Source organism: Ictidomys tridecemlineatus, chromosome 5 (assembly GCF_052094955.1).
Source record: "Ictidomys tridecemlineatus isolate mIctTri1 chromosome 5, mIctTri1.hap1, whole genome shotgun sequence".
NCBI lineage: Eukaryota > Metazoa > Chordata > Mammalia > Rodentia > Sciuridae > Ictidomys > Ictidomys tridecemlineatus.
This window is the reverse complement of record NC_135481.1, coordinates 81,059,823-81,081,871: the sequence shown is the minus strand read 5'-3', so window position 1 is coordinate 81,081,871 and position 22,049 is coordinate 81,059,823. Positions and strand designations below refer to the sequence as shown.

At 37.6% G+C, this 22,049-nt stretch overlaps 1 protein-coding gene across 14 annotated transcripts in view; it reads left to right on the top strand.

The window, feature by feature from the left end:
* Npas3 (neuronal PAS domain protein 3) overlaps positions 1-22,049 on the top strand; it is an 836,745-nt gene that overhangs the window by 584,083 nt on the left and 230,613 nt on the right. For all 14 annotated transcript variants that reach the window (XM_040275944.2, XM_040275939.2, XM_040275937.2 and 11 more), the window contains one exon: positions 15,418-15,507. In XM_040275944.2, the coding sequence (XP_040131878.1) occupies positions 15,418-15,507 (90 nt within the window). The remainder of the gene's footprint in view (positions 1-15,417; positions 15,508-22,049) is intronic.

Sequence of the window (22,049 nt, the reverse complement as noted above, 5' to 3'; positions counted from 1 at the left end):
TTCTGTTACATGACACTTTACTGACTCTTTAAAAAAATGTGAAGAGTTCTCATTTCAAAGCTGGGCATGGAATTTGTTCAACTCTGGCCACACGGGCTCCTTGGCCTCACCAAAGGAACCGAGGAGATGACTCCATCATCGTTCCATTTGGTCTATCTTTGTCTCAAGTGTAGTGACTCTGAGTCTGATGAGGGTGTCATCCCTCCCATGTTGAGGGGTGACTACAGAGAGACCGCTCTAGTGCCAGATCTGAGCACCATGAGCAATAGCCTCTGGCAGCGTAACCCTCTTGCTGAACAATGTTCAAGAACTGCAGCAAGTACTCTCTGGAAAAAGCTACAGAATATGCTCCCCGTGCCAAGATCACAGTCACGGCAGGCTGCACTCACTGGCTCATCTGCCTAATCCATCTCTTCCTCCTCCTTCAATCCTCTTCTTTTGGGGGCCTCCTATAAGGCTGACTCTGAAAGTCTTCTCTCTCTTGCCTCTTAACCAGGCCAGGAATCTGGCCTTGTACCTCAGGTACCTCCAGTGTCTAGCCTAGGACTAGCATAAGATCAGATTCCTTTTTTCTTGCAAAGATCCTAAGCAGAGATATGAAAGGATCGATAGCTTATCTTCAAACCACTTCAGCTACTTACTGTCAACAATGCTGTTGTCAACTGACCTAAGCAAAAAACTGAGGGGGAGGGTCCTCATATCTTAGCCTTAATTTTTTTCCTAAAATTTCCTGGGTAACTTCCTTAACCCACCATTCTCTTGTGTGGGTTTCAGTTACACCAAAAGATTTATCATTGAAGAAGCAAGCGTAAATGATTTGCAGCAGATCTGGTAGATTTTACTCTATGTAGTAAGCTATTAGGGACAAGGATGTTCATCCTATTTGATATGACGACTGTATATCATGTCATCTTTTAGAAAATTTTAGCTGTGATAATACAGTTTACTGTGTTGAGGGGCCCAATGTAAGTAAGAATCACCTTTTGGAAAGCTGTGAAGGAACAGGTTTCCTTTGCTCATTGCCTATGAGGATGTGTTAATTATACCTTGCTGAGCTCATGGGAAAGAATTAGACTCATTGCATTATTATAGAGTACTGAGAATAATGCTATCACTATTATACCCTCCTTGCGTTACCAGCTCATGAGGAGTTAAGGATGTTGGTAAACTCTGGAGACCTTTGCCAATGTATAATATATGGGATCTTCCTAATGGATCATGCCTGCTATTTAGTAAAGGACAAAATTATCTTGGCCAACACTCATGAAGATGGCAAGAATGAACCAAAAAAGCGGGGAGAGGGGATAAAAATCTGGTTGAGAGGAGCAGCAAATGTCTTAAGCGAGGGCAGTTACCTGTAATGAGAGTGGAAGGAGCATACAGAAAATGATAAAGGCTTAAGGTTCTGTTTGTAAAACCCTTAATATATTTTTTATTTGCCTTGGAATAAAAGTCTTCCATTAAGGCTCAGAGGCCAATTTGAGTCTTTAGGGGCTCAATCCTTTAGGGGAAGTCACTCTCCTGCCTGTGAGAGATGAAGAGCATTTAAGTAGAAATTAAAGTAGGTCATCCTATTACTAAGGAGAAGCCCCCAAGCAAGACAATAAAACAAATCTTGCTTGTTGGAAAAGGTCAAAGCTAGAATGCACAAATCTCATTGGAGGCAAAAAGAATTTGTCCCCAATATGAAGCCATACAAAGTATACAGAAAAGACTATGCAAATTCAGAGCCATTCTTGGTTTTCAAAATTCGTCAGTGATCATTAAATACCCATGAGCCAAATGCAAAAACATTTTAAGAATTATTTTTGCCATCCAGGGTTCACATACAAACACCTTCAGAGCAGGATTTATGGGAACACTGGCTGTGAAGGATGATCCACACATTGCCACCACACCATCCCTATAGCCCTTGCCCTCTGTCTCACTATGTGGATGAATGCAAATTAAAAACAGACTAAAAGAGAAGAGGAAATAAAATAAAAGAAAAATATGAGAAGGAGGCTGAAATGAGAACATAGAAATAGCATAGAATCTGTCAATTCCTACCCTGTCTCATATGATTTCTTAAGTAATACCAACTGCCATTGTACTCACTTATTTCAGGGTATTGTCATTCATGAAAGAGTTTGGTGTTTACTTAAGACTTGAGGTTATATCTAAGGAGCAGTTGCAATCGGGAGTCATCCTTCTTAAATTTTGGAGATTTCACTGAATATTTGTCTAATCCTGAAAGCTTATGTGAAAGTTTGTGTGGTAGATACAAGTAGAAATTTTCTTTTCTTCCTTTCTTTTTTTTTTTTTTTGGAAATGAATCATAGTTTCATTTTTATTCCTTCTATTTTAAAATGCAGATAATTTTTTGGAGATTTTTTAAAATTTCTTTTTTATTATTTATTTATTCTAATCTATTATACACAATGGCGGAATGCAATTCATTTCATATTACACAAATAGAGCACGATTTTTCAAGTCACTGATTGTACACAAAGTATTTTCACACCATTCTTGTCTTCATACATGTACTTAATTTGATCATCTTATGGACTTGGGATTCAAGACAGCTAAGATAAATAGTGTTCTGGTAATGAATATAAGTATTAGTTCATGTGCTCAGCTCTAAAAAGAAACTAGGCAGAGGGCCAAGAGAAAAATCAGAGTTGGAACTTAAATCAATGTGCTTTGCCCCTTTATACCCTGTTGTTGGCAATTTGGATGCTTTTGACATATAGAAAGTTGAGAAAGACTAAGTGGGAGGTGTCAGCTGTGACTTAAGGTATTATTGGTAAATATAGTTGAGGCCAGTAAAATTCTGTAGACTAAATAGAATTTTAATAAGTCTAATAATCATTGAGAGGTGGACTGTCATTCATCAAACTCATTGAATGGTGGAATATGTCCATTTTCAAATTACTTTTGTTCTAACATATCTTTAGCTATTCAAGAAAAAAGAATGTAAACGGATCATTGTGCACATTAGGTTTAGACTGAGACTATTGATTTAAGTTTTCTAGTGAGTGAGTTATCAATATGGCCAACTGCAAATTTCTTTTGGAATTACTGTGGATTGGCACATCAGTGTATTTGAATAGATCATGCATAACCTAGATTATTGTTACAGCAAATTCTTTGTATAATGTTATGACTGTTGTACAACTTCAGTAAACCACATGGTACTGAGTACTGAAAACATTTTATCTAGTGATTACTCAGGTGTATTAGGTGATAAGGGCTCTGTAGCAAAAGTAGATCTATGGCATTCTGTGGTGACCTGTCAAATAGCCCAAGACGAAATGCACAGTGAGCTAGACCTGTGCAGCAGGCTAACACCCTGAGCTGCTTAGGGGAAAAAAATGGAGTAAAAAGATCTGCTGCTATTTGGCAGGTATTTTATTGTCAATTACACATCTCCAAATTTACTGGAGAATCCAGGCAAGAGTATAGTGTGCATGATAGCACAGCACCCTATGACAGGAGGGGAAGGGAAAACTATATCTGGGAGATCACTGTTGATACTTCCTTCTGACTTTGGAAAATTACATGATGACATCATTAGCTCCATCATTGGTTCCAAATGATCCATTCCTGTATGGTAATTATAAGAGCATATGTGAGTACTTTTAGAATATATTTATCTATAACAAAGTGTCTAGGCATCTCAAAATTTATAAAATAAATCTTTTGAAAAAAATTGAGCATTTAGTGATAATTCATATATTGAATATAATTTGTCTTTTGACACCCAGGATTGATTACTCTAGTAAATCCTTCAAGACAAAGTGGAATTTCACTTTTTCAAATATCTTTAAGCACAATCAGGCACCTATTTTAAAGAAAAAAAATAAAATCACAGTGATTATTTGACATATCAGTCAAATATTTAAGAAACGATTGTGTCTGTCATTTCTGCTGCCTGATAAAGTAGGTCAAAAAGGCCTGACAGTGCTCAGGCCAGTCATTTCCATGGTTAAATACATTCCACATCTTTTTTCAAATAACATATCTAAATTTAGATTCAGGTAGTCATTTCATATTTTATCTTTACAGTTAGTTATACGTAGCTTCTTTATAGACAACTTCAGTTCCATGATTCTCATTAAAGTCATTGAAACTACTAGAAGAAAGTGTAGGAGAAAAGCTTCAGGACTTTGAAATTGTTGAAGAGTTGGGCAAGGATCAAGATCCCCAAAACACAGGAAATAAAAGCAAAACTAAATAGATGGGATGACATCAAAACTAAAAAGCTTCTGCACAGCAAAAAAAGCAATCAAGAGTAAAGAGACAGGCTGCTGGGGTTGTGGCTCAGTGGTAGAGCACTCGCCTAGCATGTGTGAGGCTCTGGATTCAATTCTCAGCACCACATAAAAATAAATAAATAAAAAATAAAGGTATTGTGTCTAATTACAACTAAAAAAAATTCTTAAAAAAAAGAATGAAGAGACAACCTACAGAATGGAAAATATTTGTAACCTATACATCTGATAAAGGGTTAATATTCAGGATGTATAAGGAACCAAAAACAATCTCAATAGTCAAAAAAAAAAAAAAAAACTCGATTAAAAATGGACCATAGACGTAAATAGACATTTCTCAAAAGAACATGTACAAATGACTAACAGATACACTAATCATTAGGAAAATGCAAACCAAAACCAAAATGAGATATAACCTTATTCCAGTAAGAATGGCTATTATCAAAAAGACAAAAGAAAACAAGTGCTGGTGAGAATGTGGAGAAAAGAGAACCTCGTACACTGTTGGTGGGAATGTAAATTAGTACAGCCATAGCAGAACACAGTTTGGTGGTGCTTTGAAAAATTAAAAATAGAACTACCATATGGTCCAGCACTTCTATTACCTAGTCTATAGCCAAAGGAAATGAAATCAGCATGCCAAAGACACATCTGTACTTCCGTGTTTGTTTGTTTGTTTGATCACAATGGCCAAGAAATGGAAACAGCCTAAGTGTCCATCAGCTGTTGAATGGATAAAGAAATGTGGTGCACATACACATATGCTATTTAGCCACACACAAAAAATAATGAAATCCTGTCATTAGCAACAACCTGGATGAAACTGGAGATCATCATTGTTAAGTGCAATAAGCCAGGTGCTGCAAATCTAGTACCACATGCTCTCTTGTTCATGTGTTTAATCTAAAAAAGTTGAACTCAAAGAAGTTGAGACTGGAATGGTGCTTACCAAAGGTTATGGAGAGCATGAAGGAGGGAGGAAAGTAGAAAGGTTGATAAGTGGGTACTACGTCATAGTTAGAAGAAAGAAGCTCTGGTATGCAATTGCCCAATAGGGAGACAATAGATAACAACAATCTTCTATACATTTCAAAATGATAGAAGGAAGTATTTTGAATATTCACATTTATAAAGAAATGATAAATGAGAAGATAGACATGTTTATCCCAATTTAAATATTATATATATATTTAAAAATTATAGATATCCGTGGGGTGTTATGTGAGATATCTCACATAACACCCCACGGATATCTATAATTTTTATGTTTTTATCAGTTAAAAATACATTTTTAAAATTCATGGAGATTTTGATGAAGGCATCTTTTAACCCTGGAAATTCACAAAGTAGCCAGTCTCTCTTCAGTGAAAGCATTGAATTATCTCCCAGTCAGGTGACTGTTGAAGTAGAATTACAGGAAGGAAACTCCATTTTCATTGTTCATGTTTAAAAGACAATTAAGCAACATATTCACTTTCGTAAGTCAGTGAAAAGTACCAGAATCTCATTTTCTTCTTTACTAATATGCTCATCCCACATCCCACACTCTGGCTCAGGTCCTTCCATTCTGTTCCTGAGTGGGACCGCAGAGGCCAGGATCAATACAGCCAAGCACCACTGTGTTTTTTAATTGTATAAATTTAAGCTGCCTTTTAATGTACACATAGCAAGTTTGGTCCTAGGAAATTTCACATGCTGAATTGCTTTACTTTAGAGTTTCTCCAATGATCTCCTGTGACACTAGTGGTTCTGCTTTGAATATATGCAAGTATGTGAGGAAACAGTAAAAATCCATGACTTCTTATTCCTCCTGTGTGTTAAGTAGTCAAGCACATGGGATAAAAGCAGCAGCATTTCCTTGGAGCCTGAACAAGATGAGAGCCCTCTGGACAAGCAGTGAAGGCTGGTCCTCTCACCTACACTCCGCAGCCAACTGTGAAATGAAAGCAGAAGGTCAGCCAAGCACCCGAGAGCCAGGGCGAGCGCTAAACCAAGTTGTTTATCCTGAGCTCATTCAGGACCAGGCCCCAATTCCATCAGAATAATTGATTTTCCCATAAATGTGTATCTCTGCTTCATATGGAGCTAAATTCTGGAGCTAAGGCAGTGAAGCAACATAGCCTCTAAGCATTTGGAATGCACAGAAAACCAATATAAAGATTTCAATATTGTAAAATGTAGGACCCACAAGAGGTGCAATTACTCACAAAGATTTCAGAAACAATTCTGAGCATTGTCGATTTTAGGAACCAAATGCAACTTTCTATTATTGGTCCATCATATTTATAGCATTGTGTGGGTCTACTAAAAATTAATTATTAATTAGATGAATGATATGTAAAATAAAGAGCAAAGAGCTTAGCTACAATGATTTCCTGGAATTAACATAGAAGGTTTTCACAGCCAAAGCATTGTCCCCAACCAGAAATTTGAAACTACATTTGTAACAATCAAGTTCCTATCAGTTCAAATGTTTTTTATGCCGTTTCCCTAGAGATACAAATAAAATGTTCCTAGAAATGAAACTCACATGAATGTCCCAGATTAATATCTGAGGGTCTCTAAATGGTCTCTTAATATGCTAAATTCATTACAGGGTTTCTTAATCATTGTTAGTACCCCTGACACAAACCTTTTCCCTAAAGGACACATGTGAAAAGCATTTATTATTTTCTCTTAAAAGTCTGCATTTTAGTTATCTACTGCCCAGTAAACAGATTCATACTATAATCAGCCACAACAGAAGCATCCGTGTGGCTTTACCTGACAACATCAAGACATACTTTCTGGTAAACATAATTGTAAAATAAATTTCTATGAGATCTATCTTATTTTCACATTGACTTCTTTATAAAACGGTATGACTACTACCAGAGAGAGGTACAAAACAAATTCCTAAGTCTGAATGGAACAGGAAGTAAGATCAGTGTTCTGGTCAAACTGTGCTCAAGGGTTGTTGTACCAGCTGCCAGTTGGGAGGGTGGTTCTTATGCTTTAACTGTGGAGTATCCTGTCTACATGTGGAAATTAGGCTCTTCTTCAATTGCAGAGGAGTTTCTTCAAGGTCTGTTGGTCTTTTGACTGCATGTTTACCAAATCCAATAATCCATGCCTTTTCCAAATAAAAGCCAACATAGTAGAGATACAGAGCTGGGTGATAGCAGATAGGGGCCCTCACTATGGAAACTACCTTTGCCTTGGAGCTCTCTGTTTTATAAATTTAATTTGCAACTTTGCTCATTTTCTTAGCCATGGATGAATTTTAAGGCTTGGGAGTCAAGACCTTATACTACTCACCTGTGTGAAATCCAGGCTGTATAGGCCTGATGCATAGCAAGTACTCAACTGGTGTTTTCTGAAGCAACCAACAGGTGTTTCCTAAATAGAAAGAGCATGAGGATTGCTTATGTGGAAAGAAATGCTGGAAGAAACAAAGATTCGGCACAGCTATGTCAGTGTGTAATAAGTAAAAGCCCCAGCAGTTAGTCTCAGCAGCAGGAGGAAAAGCAGAAAAAGGATCCTTCTTGGCTCTGCCCATATTGGTTGTTGACTTTGAGCAGTGTCTAATTTTTCTGAACCTCAGTTTCCTCATCAGTAAAGTATAATTAAATAATACCTATCTTAGATATGACCTCAATAATTTGCTAACATATGTTATTTTCCCTCCCTCTTCTCTGGTAAAGGGAAGTGAACTTAGCATTGTTTACACATCCTATAAGATAATGATAAATATATATTATGTATAATATATAGTAGCATATTTGGCATGTAATAGATAATAGAATATGTAATAACGTATATGTAAAATGAAGGTCATGCCCTATTTTCTAGTAATCTACAGGATGTCAAAAAACAGTTGTTATTTTCCTTTCTTTTTCTGTTATTTTATTTAATGCCAACAATTTGAAAGACACCTGGCACCCTGTGTGTCACCATGTGTCTCACCAAAGGAAAGCACGGACATTTGGGGGCCTTTCAGGAGCAAAGCAATGTACTGCTTATATTATTTCTGCCAAGGGGGGATTCCTCCTTTAACTTGAAACAACTCTGAGTTCAAAGGGAGAGATGCACAATGAGGAATTAGCCCCTGGATTCTGACCGGCTACCTTCCAGTTAATTAACATACCACATGTGCAAAAGGAGACGTTTTAATATTCCAATGAATATTTGTGCCTTGGAATAAATAGGAAGACTCTTCTCCATGAGGTAAAAGGAGCTCATGAGCAGCGTGGTGGTCACTTATGCCCCAAGCAGAGCCCTAGTTCCCTGAGGACAAGTCACAGATAATGTGGGGTCCGAAGTGCCGCCCCTGGTGGCTCAGAAGTATATGTGATTCTACCAAATACCACGCACTATCTTTGTACCAGAACCTGTTGTCCATTTGGCTGGATGTTCAAATCAAGAAATCTCCAGCCCTCAAGGCTGGATGTAAGGCTCGAACTAGCATCCTACAGAAAAAAAAAAAAAAGGTCAGCACTTTGATACACAGCTCCCACAAAATGGAATTTTAATGAGCCGAAGCAAAACCTGAGCTTCTTGCTCAGAAAGCAGGTGTCTTTGTTCTTTTCATGTTGTAACATTTCACTAGCCTACCATGTCCCCTTTTATTCTGGTACCTCTCCTCTAAGAACTGAAGAGAAGCAGCCCATGCCTCCCTGAACTGTTTTTCTTACCTAAGATGTTTGAATTTTTGTGTTTTATGAAAATCTTAGGAAAGATGTTTTGAGGTGTCATGGTGTGTTCTGAAATTCTTTTTTAGTGGCGTAGTAGTCAAATTTGACCTAACTAATCCTGTTTGGTGCTGTGATTGGGGAACGTGTGGCTTTTGGCACATGATAATATGAACGCATGCTATCCTGAGTGTTATTGATTTACTGGAAAGGCGGGGGTTGTAGGGAGACAGAAAGCTCAGGGAGAGTCAAAGAAGTCAAAGAAAAGCCCAAACCTTTGATGTTTGCTTTTACTCACTTGTCTAAGATTCCTCTTTCTGAAAATAAGGCTTTTGTTTCTGCACAGGGATGTATTGTTAAAAGTCAGATTGCAAAGCCAAAATTTGGGAAGCTTTTCCTGCCCCATAAACAGATACATCTGGGCATTTGGGGGCACAGTCCAGGTTCTCTGAAGTTTCTGAAAGTTCACATATATGTGCCTGAGCAGTACAGCATCACATTCTGAGTGTAGCGGGTGATACAGCATTTTAATATGCCTTATCAAAGTGTGATTGGATCCAAAGGCCAAGCATTGTAAGAAAAAAATGTTTTGCTAACTCTTTTAACTGTCACCAAAACAGAGTAAAAAGCTACATATTAGAGCCCAGTCCACACTCCCCAGGCCAAGTTTCTCATGGTTCAAGGGCAGACAAGCTCATTCCCCATGCTGACCCATTGCTCAGCTGCTAGAGGCAATTGTCCCACAGAGCCTCTTCTTATTGTTGTTGGTTGTAGCATTCATAAAATACTCATATCTAATATCTGACAAGCATAGTGCTCGAATTTATGCTCTGCTCTTGTCCTAACAGAATTCTGTAATAACAGTGAAGAACTTAGGGTTCAGAGGGAAAGTTCAGTGAGTCAGAGACTGTACTCAATTACACATGGGTATTTTCCCTACAGTCTGAGTCTAAATTAGAAGAACATCACAGATGCAAGGCACATTGGACAAGGAGCACATGCGTGCATTTAAATCATGTATATCTTACTTTTTTACTGATGTAATTGTGAAATATGTTCTTTTTGCATTCATAATTAGGGGGTGGAACAGATGGTGAAGGCTTAGTTTAAAATAATCTGTCATTAAAATAACCTAGCCTACTGGTAATTCTTCTCTCTAACTGGAGATAGGTCATAGGAAAAGAGTTTAGGGTGATTTCCCTCCCCCTCCTTTCTGCACTGGAATGTAAAAAAAAAAAAATGAACCACTAATTTCAGAATGGAGAATTGTCCCTGGGAGGGCACCATACTAGAACTTCACTCAGAAATTCGGCTGCAATGGAATATGCATAAAAAAGAAAGCAAAGACAAAACTCCTTTGACAAATATAAATCCATTTAGCACAATGCATTAAACATTAGTATACCTTCAATCATGCAGCTACAGTTAGTTTCATACCCTGCAAGGAAATAACCTCATCATTTGACAAACACCGTTAAAAGCATTCAGCTTTTGGGGTTAAGAAACTGTGCCATACACTTTATATGTTACACTGATGTCAGGGGATATAAATTATAATTACAGGCATTATTATTCAGAGATGCCGCAGCTCCTGACTCCTGCATCCAAGCCTCACTCCTTGCCTGTGTACCTCATAGACTTACTGGGATGTGACAAAGGAAATCTCCTATCAGCCCTGTCTGGATAGCTAAGAACTGTTTTCAGTAATAAGAAAACTGTCTTGATAAATCAGATACTTGCATGTCTTTAAAATGTCTGTTTTACTGTTTCTTCTAAGATTTTGTTCTCCATCTGCTTTGAGGGAAGCAGATAGATTTCAGCATGGCTTTATAATAAATCTTCTTGAGGAGGGACTAGCATTAACATTTGTGTAGGTTCTTTTTCATCTTAATCCAACCTTAGTTAATAATCAGAAAATTCTACATAGTGGGTAAGAAGATGTAATTAACCCTTTGACCCCAGAATCTTAATTGGCGCCTGTTGAAAACAGTGGGCAGTTAAAAAAAAAAATTAAAAAGTAGCCTGCAGTGATTGAAGCGCATAGTATATAATAGCTTTCTCAATTCAAAATTTTAAAAAATTCCGCAGAACTTTCAGATTAATCACATTTGGTTTCTGAGACTTCTGATTGAACGTTTCCTTCTTCCACCCACCTTTTTAAGTTGAGACACCCAAATTAAATCAATATTGATGCTTTTCTTCAGACTTTTCTAAGCAGCAGACTACAGCTAACGATAGACAGGAACGCCCTATGAATGGAAAGGTAATGGCTGTGTGAAGAGTAACTTGCCAATCTGCCTTAGACCCAACTTCACACCCCATTCCTTATTTGAAAGGTAATCAAACCTGAATTGTGGGTATTTGTCTCAGACTATAGTTATAATTGACCAAAATGATACGTATAAAAGTAAAAAAAAGAAAACAAAAAAATAGCTAATTAACCAAGGTGTTTTTTTTTTTTCCTATTTAACCTCTACAATGACTAACAACTAATCTGACTCGTGTTTTCTCTACCAAACTGGCTGTTATTTTTAATTGAATTGACTGGATGTCTTTGTGTCATGTAGACATAGACTCATTTTAATCTCACCGGGAAATTGGAACATGTGTCAAAGCCTCTATTTTTGCCAAACAAAACTGGCCAGGTCTTAGGTGGCTGCTGCTTAATAGCATCAGATGTTTAGCCTCCAGATATTCCTTCTCCCTGCCATGGTGCCCAAACCTCCTGAGTATTTTAGGAAGTACACAGGATCTGAATCTAATGTTAAAAGTTACAGTCTCCTTAGATGAGAAAGTAAAGTATGTGTGTAAATGAAAATGATATATCTATTCAGGAACAGCCCTGAATACTTAGTAAGGCCATAAAAGGTCTACTCTAACCTTGATATTCCAAATATCCAGACCATCTGAGAAATCCGTGGCATCTAAATCTGCAAATAATCTAATAAATCCTAAATAACACTTTTGGGCAAAACAGTTTCCATCCCTCTTTGTCATTATAGCATGTGTGTTATAAAACAAAAAGCATTGAGCTCAGAAGTATAACTAGATTTATTTTTTAAATTTTTTTTAAACATTTATTTTTTTTTTTTTTTTAGTTTTTCAGCAGACACAACATCTTTGTTTTGTATGTGGTGCTGAGGATCGAACCCGGGCCGCACGCATGCCAGGCGAGCGCGCTACCGCTTGAGCCACGTCCCCAGCCCTATCACTAGATTTAAAAAGTCTTGACTGTGCTATTGTTTAGGTGCTTGTTGGACAAAGATAAGCAAGACTCTGTTCCACTGTTGAGAAATTTGTCATGTCTTGTTGAATAAGCCAACAAGGATTATACAATGTTGTAATATTATGGAAGTACAGAAGATTCAATCTTGGTTCTGCCACAAGATGGCTGTCCCATCTTGTCCAGCCATTTAGCCTCTCTGTGCCTCAGCTTCCTCACCTGAAAAAATGAAGGTTTAGACTACAGGAGATAATTTCCATGCCAACTTCATCCATGCCAACTTTCTTCTGCTCCCAACAAGCCTTCCGATTGTCTCCACAGAAGTTCTCCTGTGATCTCTCTCTGTGTCATCACTCTCATTTGACAGTAGCATATGAGAGATGTGATTTGAGAAGATGGCCTACTGAGTTCTCTAATCATATAGAGCCCAAGGCTATTAGGTTGAAGGAAAAACCAAACCAGGACCTTTTCTCCAAAGGGAAGGTCAAAGGGGGAGGGTTCTAATCCTCATAAGTCAATTATACCTGTAGTCTGAGACAAATACCCATAATTCAGGTTTGAATACCTTTCAAATAAGGAATGGGATGTGAAGCTGGGTCTAAAGCAGATTGACAAGTTACTCTTCACACAGCCATTACTTTTCCATTCAAGGGTGTTCCTGTTTACAGTTAGCTGTATTCTGCTGCTTAGAAAAGTCTGAAGAAAAGCATCAATATTGATTTAATTTGGGTGTCTCAACTTAAAAAGGTGAAAGGAAGAAGGAACTGTTCAATCAGTAGTCTCTGAGAAATCTTGTTTCAGATAAAGATGTGTTCAAGTGAGGTCCTTCCCGGATTTGTAGGAAGGAATCTTCTCTCCATTTGCACCGGTTTCAGGTGCAGTGAGATCAGCACACTTGTCTCCATAGATTCAAAACCAATGCAAAGGAGGAATGAGGGCATAAAACATTCTACAGTGGAAAGGTTAGACCTGACGAGGCCCTAGAGAGTTTGGCAGTTTGTCAAAGATAAGGACCCCATATCTCTTAGACAGTATTTTGTTCCCCACAGTTGATTCCAGGGGAAATACCATAGAGCAAAGGTGACCATGTGACCTCTTGTGCAAATGATTTATAAACTCTTTTGTCATCCCACTTCTGGGTTTTTTTTTTCCCTAATGATCTATCGTTTGAACCAAGTGATGCAGTTCAAGAAGTCGTAGGATGCCTTTTAGTCTAAATATTTTAACTTAAGAAATGCTGTGAACATTTGTCTTTTCAGAAATCACCCATATCAATTAGACAATGTTTATTTTTAGTAGAAAACAGAATAGTTATTGAGTCTATTAGGACACAAAATCAAACTCAATTAAGGATGGGCTGTTGCCTAACTTCACTAAACCTCAATTTCATTGTATATTAAATGTAGATGATATTTGTGAAAATTTAAAAATACATGCATACTGCTTAGCACATACTGCTTAATAAATAAAAGCTGTTATTATTTTACTGTCTCACCTAAAAAAATTTCTATTGGGTAATTCACTCTTTTGTGAAGCAATATAATGTAACTTGAATTGTCTTCACAACTCACTAAATCAGAGGATACGATTGGTTGCCAGCTACAGTGTCTATCCATTGTGGGGCAGTGAAAAGAAGTCAGAAAACATGAAAATCCACATTTTATGTATGCATATAAATAAATACACATGTATGCCCAAATACATATATCTAAACATATATGCACAAATACATGTATTTCATTGCCTTAGTCTGTTCTGTGCTGATATAGCAGAATACCTGAGATGGGGTAATTTACAAAGAAGAGAGATTTATTTCTTATAGTTCTAGCATCTGTGAAGTCCAAAGTCAAGTGCCCCATATCTAGCCAGGGCCTTCTTACTGCATCATCCTATGGCAGAAGACAGAGGACAAGAGAGCAATTGAGAGAAGGAGAGTAAGGGGACCTCACTCATTCTTTTATCAGGAACCCACTCTTGAGATAACTAACCTGCTCTAGCAAAAACAGCATTAATCCATTCATGAGCACAGAGTCCTCTTGACCTAATCACCTCTTAAAGGTCTCATCTCTAAACACTATATTGCACTGAGGGTTAAGTTTTCAACATATGAACTTTGGGAGACACATTCAATCCATAGCATTTGTATGCATACACATTCTTTTAAATTCAGTATTGTTTCTGGGGTTTGAAGGAATAGATATTTTACCTGAATTTTATGTACTTTTTCTACCTTTCTGTATTTAAAAACTATGTCATCAATTTAGTGCTTCCCCATATCTTGCTCCCAACATTGATTACATGTATTTTGCAAATTCACAACCTTTGTCAATGCCACTAATCCTTAGTGTTGCAAGTAAGTCTTGTGCAATCCACTTTATTAAAAAATAAATAAATGAAGCAAAACAAAAGACTTAGGGATGATGGAAACTGCAAAATGTGCTTGGACCACAAGAAATTCAAACAAATGTATTTCCATTTTGGGTGGCGGCTTATAGTTGGAGACCTGATGATTTACGTCATTTGTCGAACTAGCAATGCAACTCTCCAATTAAAAAGTTGGTCTGAGGTTTCAGTAGTTATAGATGATGTGCAGATACTTTCATTCTTTTGTTCTTTCTTTTTCTGTGTTCAGGAGTTCTAATAGAAACTAGATCTATCACAATAAAACTTTAATACTGAGTTCTGCAAAACAGGATAGCAGTTTGCAAGGTTTCAGCCTGTAAACATTCACCCATAATGTATTGACTTTTCTTATTTATTCTAACACAATAAGCACTGAGAATAAGGAGGGCATAATCCTCTATTAATTACTAAATTATTGATGTCCATAGTAGTTCAAGTAGTGATCCTACTTGCTCTTCCTATAGAAACTCTTTTTTTTTCTTCCATTTCAATTTCCATTCCTCTTCAGCTATTTAAGAGAATATCTTGCTGATTTACTCTAAGTAACCACTGAATCCCCCCAAAATAAGGGTGAATGAAATCTTATGAAATCATCACAACTTTATTTTATATGTGAATGTAGTGTATCTCGATCAAAACAATGCAGGCCAAAGGAAGTTCCTGAACTAAAGAAAAGTTTAGAGTTGTGATTCAGGTGTCTGAATTCGTTTACATATAATGCAGTACTGAAAGATCTTAGAACTTGGGTTGCATATGAAGAAGAAATGGTCTTAAATTCATGTGTTGCTTTATATCAGTTGCCTTGTTAATTAAATATCAGATGTATTTATTAACCTATTTATCTGTTTGTTTGTTTTTTTTCCTGCAGTCCCTGGATGGCTTTGTATTTGCACTAAATCAAGAAGGAAAATTTTTGTATATTTCCGAAACAGTCTCCATCTACCTAGGCCTCTCACAAGTAAGTGAAAACATTCAGATTCTTGGTGGCAAATTGTGAAGGCTCTCTCTGCCTCATGTTTTTCCTTCTTCAACGGATATTCTATTTAGCATGAATTATCAAATTTATTATTTAATGGGCTCTACCGGACTCACTAAGTCAGTGAGAAACCTGTCAGAATAAACTTGTGCTCGAAAACTTTAGTTCCCCTCCCTGCCCCCCAAGGATCATTATTAATTTATTGAGAACAAATGAAGTTTCTTCCCTCGGTTGTTTTGAACTTTGAAACCTCTGTGCCCAGTAGGAGAGGGACACACTAATAGTGCTTCCCTTGTGTCCTATTACTGGATGTTTATGGAGTACCCTGCATTATCCTGGGAGCTGACACAATGGCAGGAGTCATTTGGAGTCAAGAAATTCTGAAAGAGACCATTAAAATGTGTGGCAGGGAAGGTTCCAGCAAGGATATATTTTGCTGCCTTTGCAAATGCTTCCTAATGCTGAAAGACAATTTCATAAAATAAGGCAGTCTTTCATTGTTTGTTATTTAATTGCTCATATGTGTTTATCAGAGGGTAAAAGAAAAGAAGATGGATTCTGATGGGGCAAGTGACAACATCCTGGTTTTCAGTTCTTGATATTCCCCTGGAACACAAAAATTTTAGTTCCATTGGATTCCAAGACCCAGGCTGCATCTACAGAATGCCAAAATATCCTGAAGTAAAGTTTTCCATTCAGCTAACTATCCAGATGTTTCTCTCCATAAAAGTGCTAAGCATCTGGGTATTTGTGCCTGTACAGGTAATTGGCTAAGTTTGACCCTTTTCATCTGGTGGTTTGGAAGGAGGAAAACAGCCTAGCCTCAGAGGGAGGGATTTTGTATGTGTGTGACAATCTGCCAACTTGGATAATCTACCTCTCATCAGTTGCCTCTTGCAGCTGAAGCTAGAGATAAGATTCGCCTCTCTCCTCTTAAGTGGGGCCCACCCAGACCCACTGCTTCTCAAAGTTGGCACAGCTCTAAGGGAGCATCTAGCATGGCTGGCTCTTGGTGAGTTTGTTGGGTAATAGCTAAATCAAGAAAGACGTTGGAAAATAATAGAGAGAGAAGAGATTTGGCATTTCACGAGGGTTGGGGGAGGAGGAGAAACACTGCCAAAATTGACTATTTACTGTTGAGAATCCAAACATGGGGTACCATCATTAATGCTTCCTTTAAGAACATACAAGCTATCAGATGTAATGTGCAGAGAATTCTATTTTTTGTGGACTTTAGCAAACCAAGCGATAAAAACTGAGCTATTGTTAACTCAGTATTAGTATTCTTGTATCTTGTTAAAATCTCTGGTTTTGTAATAGCCTTTAATAGACCTTAAGCCTTGTCTTAATCTGCTTGGGACCTAGTAGTGAGAATCTTCAATTTTGAAATTGGTGCGCCACCATGTTGCAAATACTGTATAGAACTGGAAACGCCACTATTTGTTGTTCTGCAATGCCCATATTCATCTGTTTTATGTGGAGTATCCAACGAAGTTTAATAAGCCAGTAAAGAAGAAGGATGAATAATTAGTTTAAGCAGGTAAATGCTAATTAGGGAACTCCTGAAAAGCATCCATTATATACTAGCTCCAAACACATTTTACAGCCCTGGTTAGTGGTGTAATCCAAATTCTGTCAAGGCAACTGCATTTTCTGTAATTGAGATGTGTATGTTTGCTTTGCATAACAGATGGCTCTGTATGCTTAGACTGATAGCTAGGAAAATAATAATTGCATTATTCTGGCCAAAAGAATATTAGCTCTTGGGTTTTGGCCATTTCAGTCAGTCCTCCTGCCAGCACAGCATATGCACATATATGGATTGGATTTTCAAGGAAATTGATGCATCTGGAATAGTGTGGCCATCTGAAATATCATCTGTTCAAGAAAAATTTGGCTTTAACCCTGTGCTGGTTTCTCCTTAAATGCAGTTTATTTCTGTGCTTCTCTACTATAGCTTTAAGTCAATCTTTTCCTAAATCTGAAATAAATAATTGAGGTTTCTGCAAAAGAAAGTAGCCATGTAGAAATGGTACAGGATCTGGCAACTTCTGTGCACTCAGCTCCTGCTTTTGCATGTGGTGGCTTTAAAAGTGTACACCGATAGTCAACATCTTGACTTACCCAAGGCAGACCCTGGCTGGGATATAGGACAAAAGTCTTCATTTGGCAATATTACACAACTGAAATGATGAAGGGTCAGAAAAAAGTGATTTTTTTTTCACATACCAATCTATGTAGAGTTCAAAACTGAAATTTAAGAGGAGTTCTAGATTAACATGAAAATGGCCTATTATGATATAGCTTTAAATGCTGAAACTTAGGGAAAGAGTTTTCAAACCAGTTAAGCTACCAAGTCATACTAGGAAACTGGAGATCCCATTTGGGAGGTTGCAGGGTGCCTCAGGGAAATACGCAAACATATTCTAAGTCATTCAGTTAAGCATCTGGTCTTCTACCAATACAAACACATGCACGGGAGCACAACCATTACTAAAATTTGGACTGAATGCTCTGCTTGTGTTCTACAACTTAGGCTAAGTGATTATTCCACCATATTCTAGATAGCGATAAGGAGTTTTTAAAGTTATGCTCCCTCCTTTCCTTTTAAAACAGTTTTGTTAAATAAAAAACATGTGCCTCTATCAGCAAAGACCTACCCAGAGAAATTGCTGAGTATTGTGAGTATCTCTGTTTGTTAGGGCGGAGCCATGTCTGCATTTCTAACTCTCAAGATATTCCATCCTCAGTTTTATTTTCTTTCAACATGTAAATAAATATGGTGGCTTTAAAATGGCTTATGCCAATTAGGATTTGTTTTTGGCTTATGAGAAAAACCGTGAAGTAGGGAAACTTCTGCTGAGCTTGGTGGTGTAGCCTGGGTACAGAGCCAGCCAGAATGAATTTGTTTTTGCACGACACTGAGTATGAGAGTTCCTGGTGTCCAGGACACTGTGTGCTGGTCACTGTCATGTGCCTTGTGGTGAAGGAATGAAGTAAGCAATGGTAAGATTCGAGTCTCCTCAGCAGCCCTTTTGTCTTTTCCAGCAGTCAGATAGATATGTAACTTCACATCCAAGAAGTGGTTTTAGGTGGTAGAAGTATGCATTGTGGACTTGCTTTCCTAGGCAAAAATGATTCCCACTTACTCACCATGAGGCCTTCTCCTAAAGGAAGAGCCCCATATATTAAGGATGATTTTGGTTTACATAGAGATTAAAAGACTTCTTATCCCTAGCAATGGCATTCAGAGATAGCCAGACAACTCTGCTCCCTAGCTATGATGGAACTGGTCAAATGAAAATAAAGAAAGAAAATAGAATAGATTCCCTAATGCTGAAAATGTAACAATGATAATGTACCCAGCTTTTATGAAATCTCTTCCAAAACATAAGGGGCTTAATCACCAAAGAATCCAACAAGGACATTCATTTCATGATAAATAAAAAGCAGTTCTAGTTTATACAGAATTTAAAGTTTGGAGAAATATTTATATGTTGGCTTATATTCTTCTCTTTCCACAAAGGATTTGAAATAAACATTTGCAATAAAAAAATGATGTCCACATAGAACAAGGGAATAAAAATAAGCAAAAATGGGTAATATGTTGCCACAGAGTAGGAGAACACAAATAGATGCATTTATAAAACAGGATATAAATGGCCTAATAAAGCTTCAGATTTAGCTGTGAGCTTCCTGGCAACCAAAGCAAAAAAAGAAAATAGAATCAAATGCCAAAAATAGGGAATTATTGCTTTTCAAGGAGAGCAGTTTTTCTGGACCTGAAATCTGAAAATAGATTTCATATAGGATACCTACAGAGGCTAACATATAGATTATAGACATATCAATTTGCTTCCACTGGAGACCATATTCAGAGCAAGACTTAAATGACACATATGGCAAACACAAACATTTTAGAAATCTCATAAGCTGACAGCATCACCGCAGTGAGTCATGGCTAGGCTAAAGATCATTTTGAGAGTTCTGGAATTTAGGCCTTTCAATAGCATTGGCTAATTTGATGTTTACATGGTTTCAAAATCAGCTTTCCTTTTATCCACCCTCAAACACTGCATTTTCTTCTAAATCCTCACGAGAACCATAACAGTATAGGTGTCAGAGGCAGAAGACATGGGTCTCAGCAGAGGATAAAAATGGACTCATGCCTTCTGAAAACCTTTATCCTTGTGAGGTTGAGAGATGATTGTGATGCACAGCTATGCCAGCAGAATGTTTTCAACCTGGGAAATTAACCCCCTTTTTAAGGTTGTGACATCATTAAAAAAAATACCCTATGCACCAGCTGAAGCCTCTCTTGAAATGTGTTCTAATCACCTCCCACCCTCCTCCACATAATGAGTGACTTTCCTTCTTCTCACATGTCCCCACCCTCATATCAGATATTTCCTGGAGATCTAAAGTCAGCCAGAAGGTGGCTGCAGACTGGGTTACAGATTGGTCTGTTTGAAGGCAGCTTGCTGAAAGGGACAGGGTGACTGCCGATATAATAAGGGCTAAAAGAGGTGAAGGTGAAAAAGGGTAAATGGTTGTTTTAAATTTGGTCTTTTTTTTTTTAATCATGCAGATATTTATCATAAACTCCTTTCCCCATCCTGTTGTTCATCTCCATATTTTAGATTTCTCTGCATTTGTTATATAGAATGGCAAATAAAATTACAGCCACAGCGCACAAGTACAAGGTCAAATAAATGACAGAGCTCAGTCTATTTGTGAAGCTATTCTGAAAGGGAACCATGGTGCCAAATGTGGTTTATTTGAATAATAAAGAAGAATTAGATTCCCCTGATAACTTGGCCGAGGGCCAATAAATCACTGGAGGTTAAAGATGCTTTGCAACTGCCATGTCTTTCTTTTGCTTTTCCAAAGTGCAAGCCTCAACTCTTCCATTCTCTGTTTTTCAATGCAAATCAAGTTGAGGTTATGTGGTTAATACTCTCACTTCTGTGCTTGTAAAAGATATATATTTCTTTAGTGAGGTGAAAAAAAAAGAAAACATTAACTTTCCTTACAAGTTATTGCTCTTGTTTGGCATCATCACATCCTAGAGAGCTGGAATATAGAGACAAAAAAAAAGGTATTATTATTTCAACACAACAGAGGGCTTGCAGTGATGGAACCAAGTACATCCATCCATCATTGACGTTTTTTACAATTGGTTTTCTAAATTTATGCAATGCTAGGATAACTGGGTTCCTTTCCTAAATGAATGCAAATGTTGCTTTATGGCTCCCCTTTTCAAAGTCTTTTGAGTAGGCATACCTTGATTTAAAAAAAAAGGAAGAAAAAGAAAAATGTGTAATTTTCTGCAGCTTGTGATGCCCCCTCCCCTGCCATCAGTAAGTCTGCATTTTTCTCCTATACTAATCATAAAAAGTTCATCACTTCTGGATATAACAAAGAAAAATGCCCTTTTGAATGTGGAAGCTCTGAGGGTTTGGAGACTATTGAGAAAATATAAGTATCAAAATAATTCAGAAACAGTACAAGGCACAGTGGCACATTATCAATTTACAACATTTAAATTGATAAATGCTTGGTGGTGAAGGCCTACAAGGGCACTTTGAAAAGCAAATAGCGACCTGGTGAAGAAATTGATTTTTCCCCCCCGAAAATGACTGCATGATGCATCATTTGACTGCATGCTGTCCGAGTGCTTGACAGAGATAATCTCAGCAATCCCACGGGTGACCTTATCGTTCTCACCAGGGCAACTTTGTCTACGTTCTGACTTTGTGCATGTCAAGGTTCCTCCCGGCAGGATCCTTGGGGGAAAAAGTTCCTCTGTTCGATCCAGATATTGAACAGCTCGCTCTTCCCCCTTTTCCCTCCACCCCACCCCCGGCAAATAGGCAAACACGCCTCTTTATTTCATCCATAATTATGAATGAGTCAGGCAGAAGAATACAGCTCTGTGCTCTGTATCTGTGAAAGCCCTTATTGCCTTTTAGTTCACATAGTTCTTAGCTGATGATCTATAGTGGCAGGGATCTTTTTTATCAAAAAGAGTAGGAAAATTCCCTAATGTTCTTCTATGGTACGCTGCCGTCTTAAGCAAAATGGGAAAAGCTAGCTTGTTTCTTTCTCTCCCTTGCTTATAGGGGTTTTTCCCCCTCCCCTAAATTCTTGACACAGAAACCTTCTGAAAGTGTCTTAAGCCATACCTGTTACTTTCTATTAACTTTGTTCTCCTACCATCCAGTGATCCTAGGTATTTATCTTATACCTTTAAAATTATGCAACAATGGTATAAGCCCCAGGTAATGTGTTACCCTGAGATATTTGGCTATGAATCCCAGTGGCAGCCTCTGTAGAAATTCGATGCAGTCCATGAGGCTTCTTCAAGACAGCTGGTGTATGGGAAAGTGTTTTTCTATCAGAGAGGAATAATTGACAATTTTTTATGCTTAATTTTTTTTTCTGTTGATATATATGGATGCGTGGATGTGCGTGTCTGTTTATCAGTAATCTTCCTGCCACACAGCTTGTCGTTGATAATTACA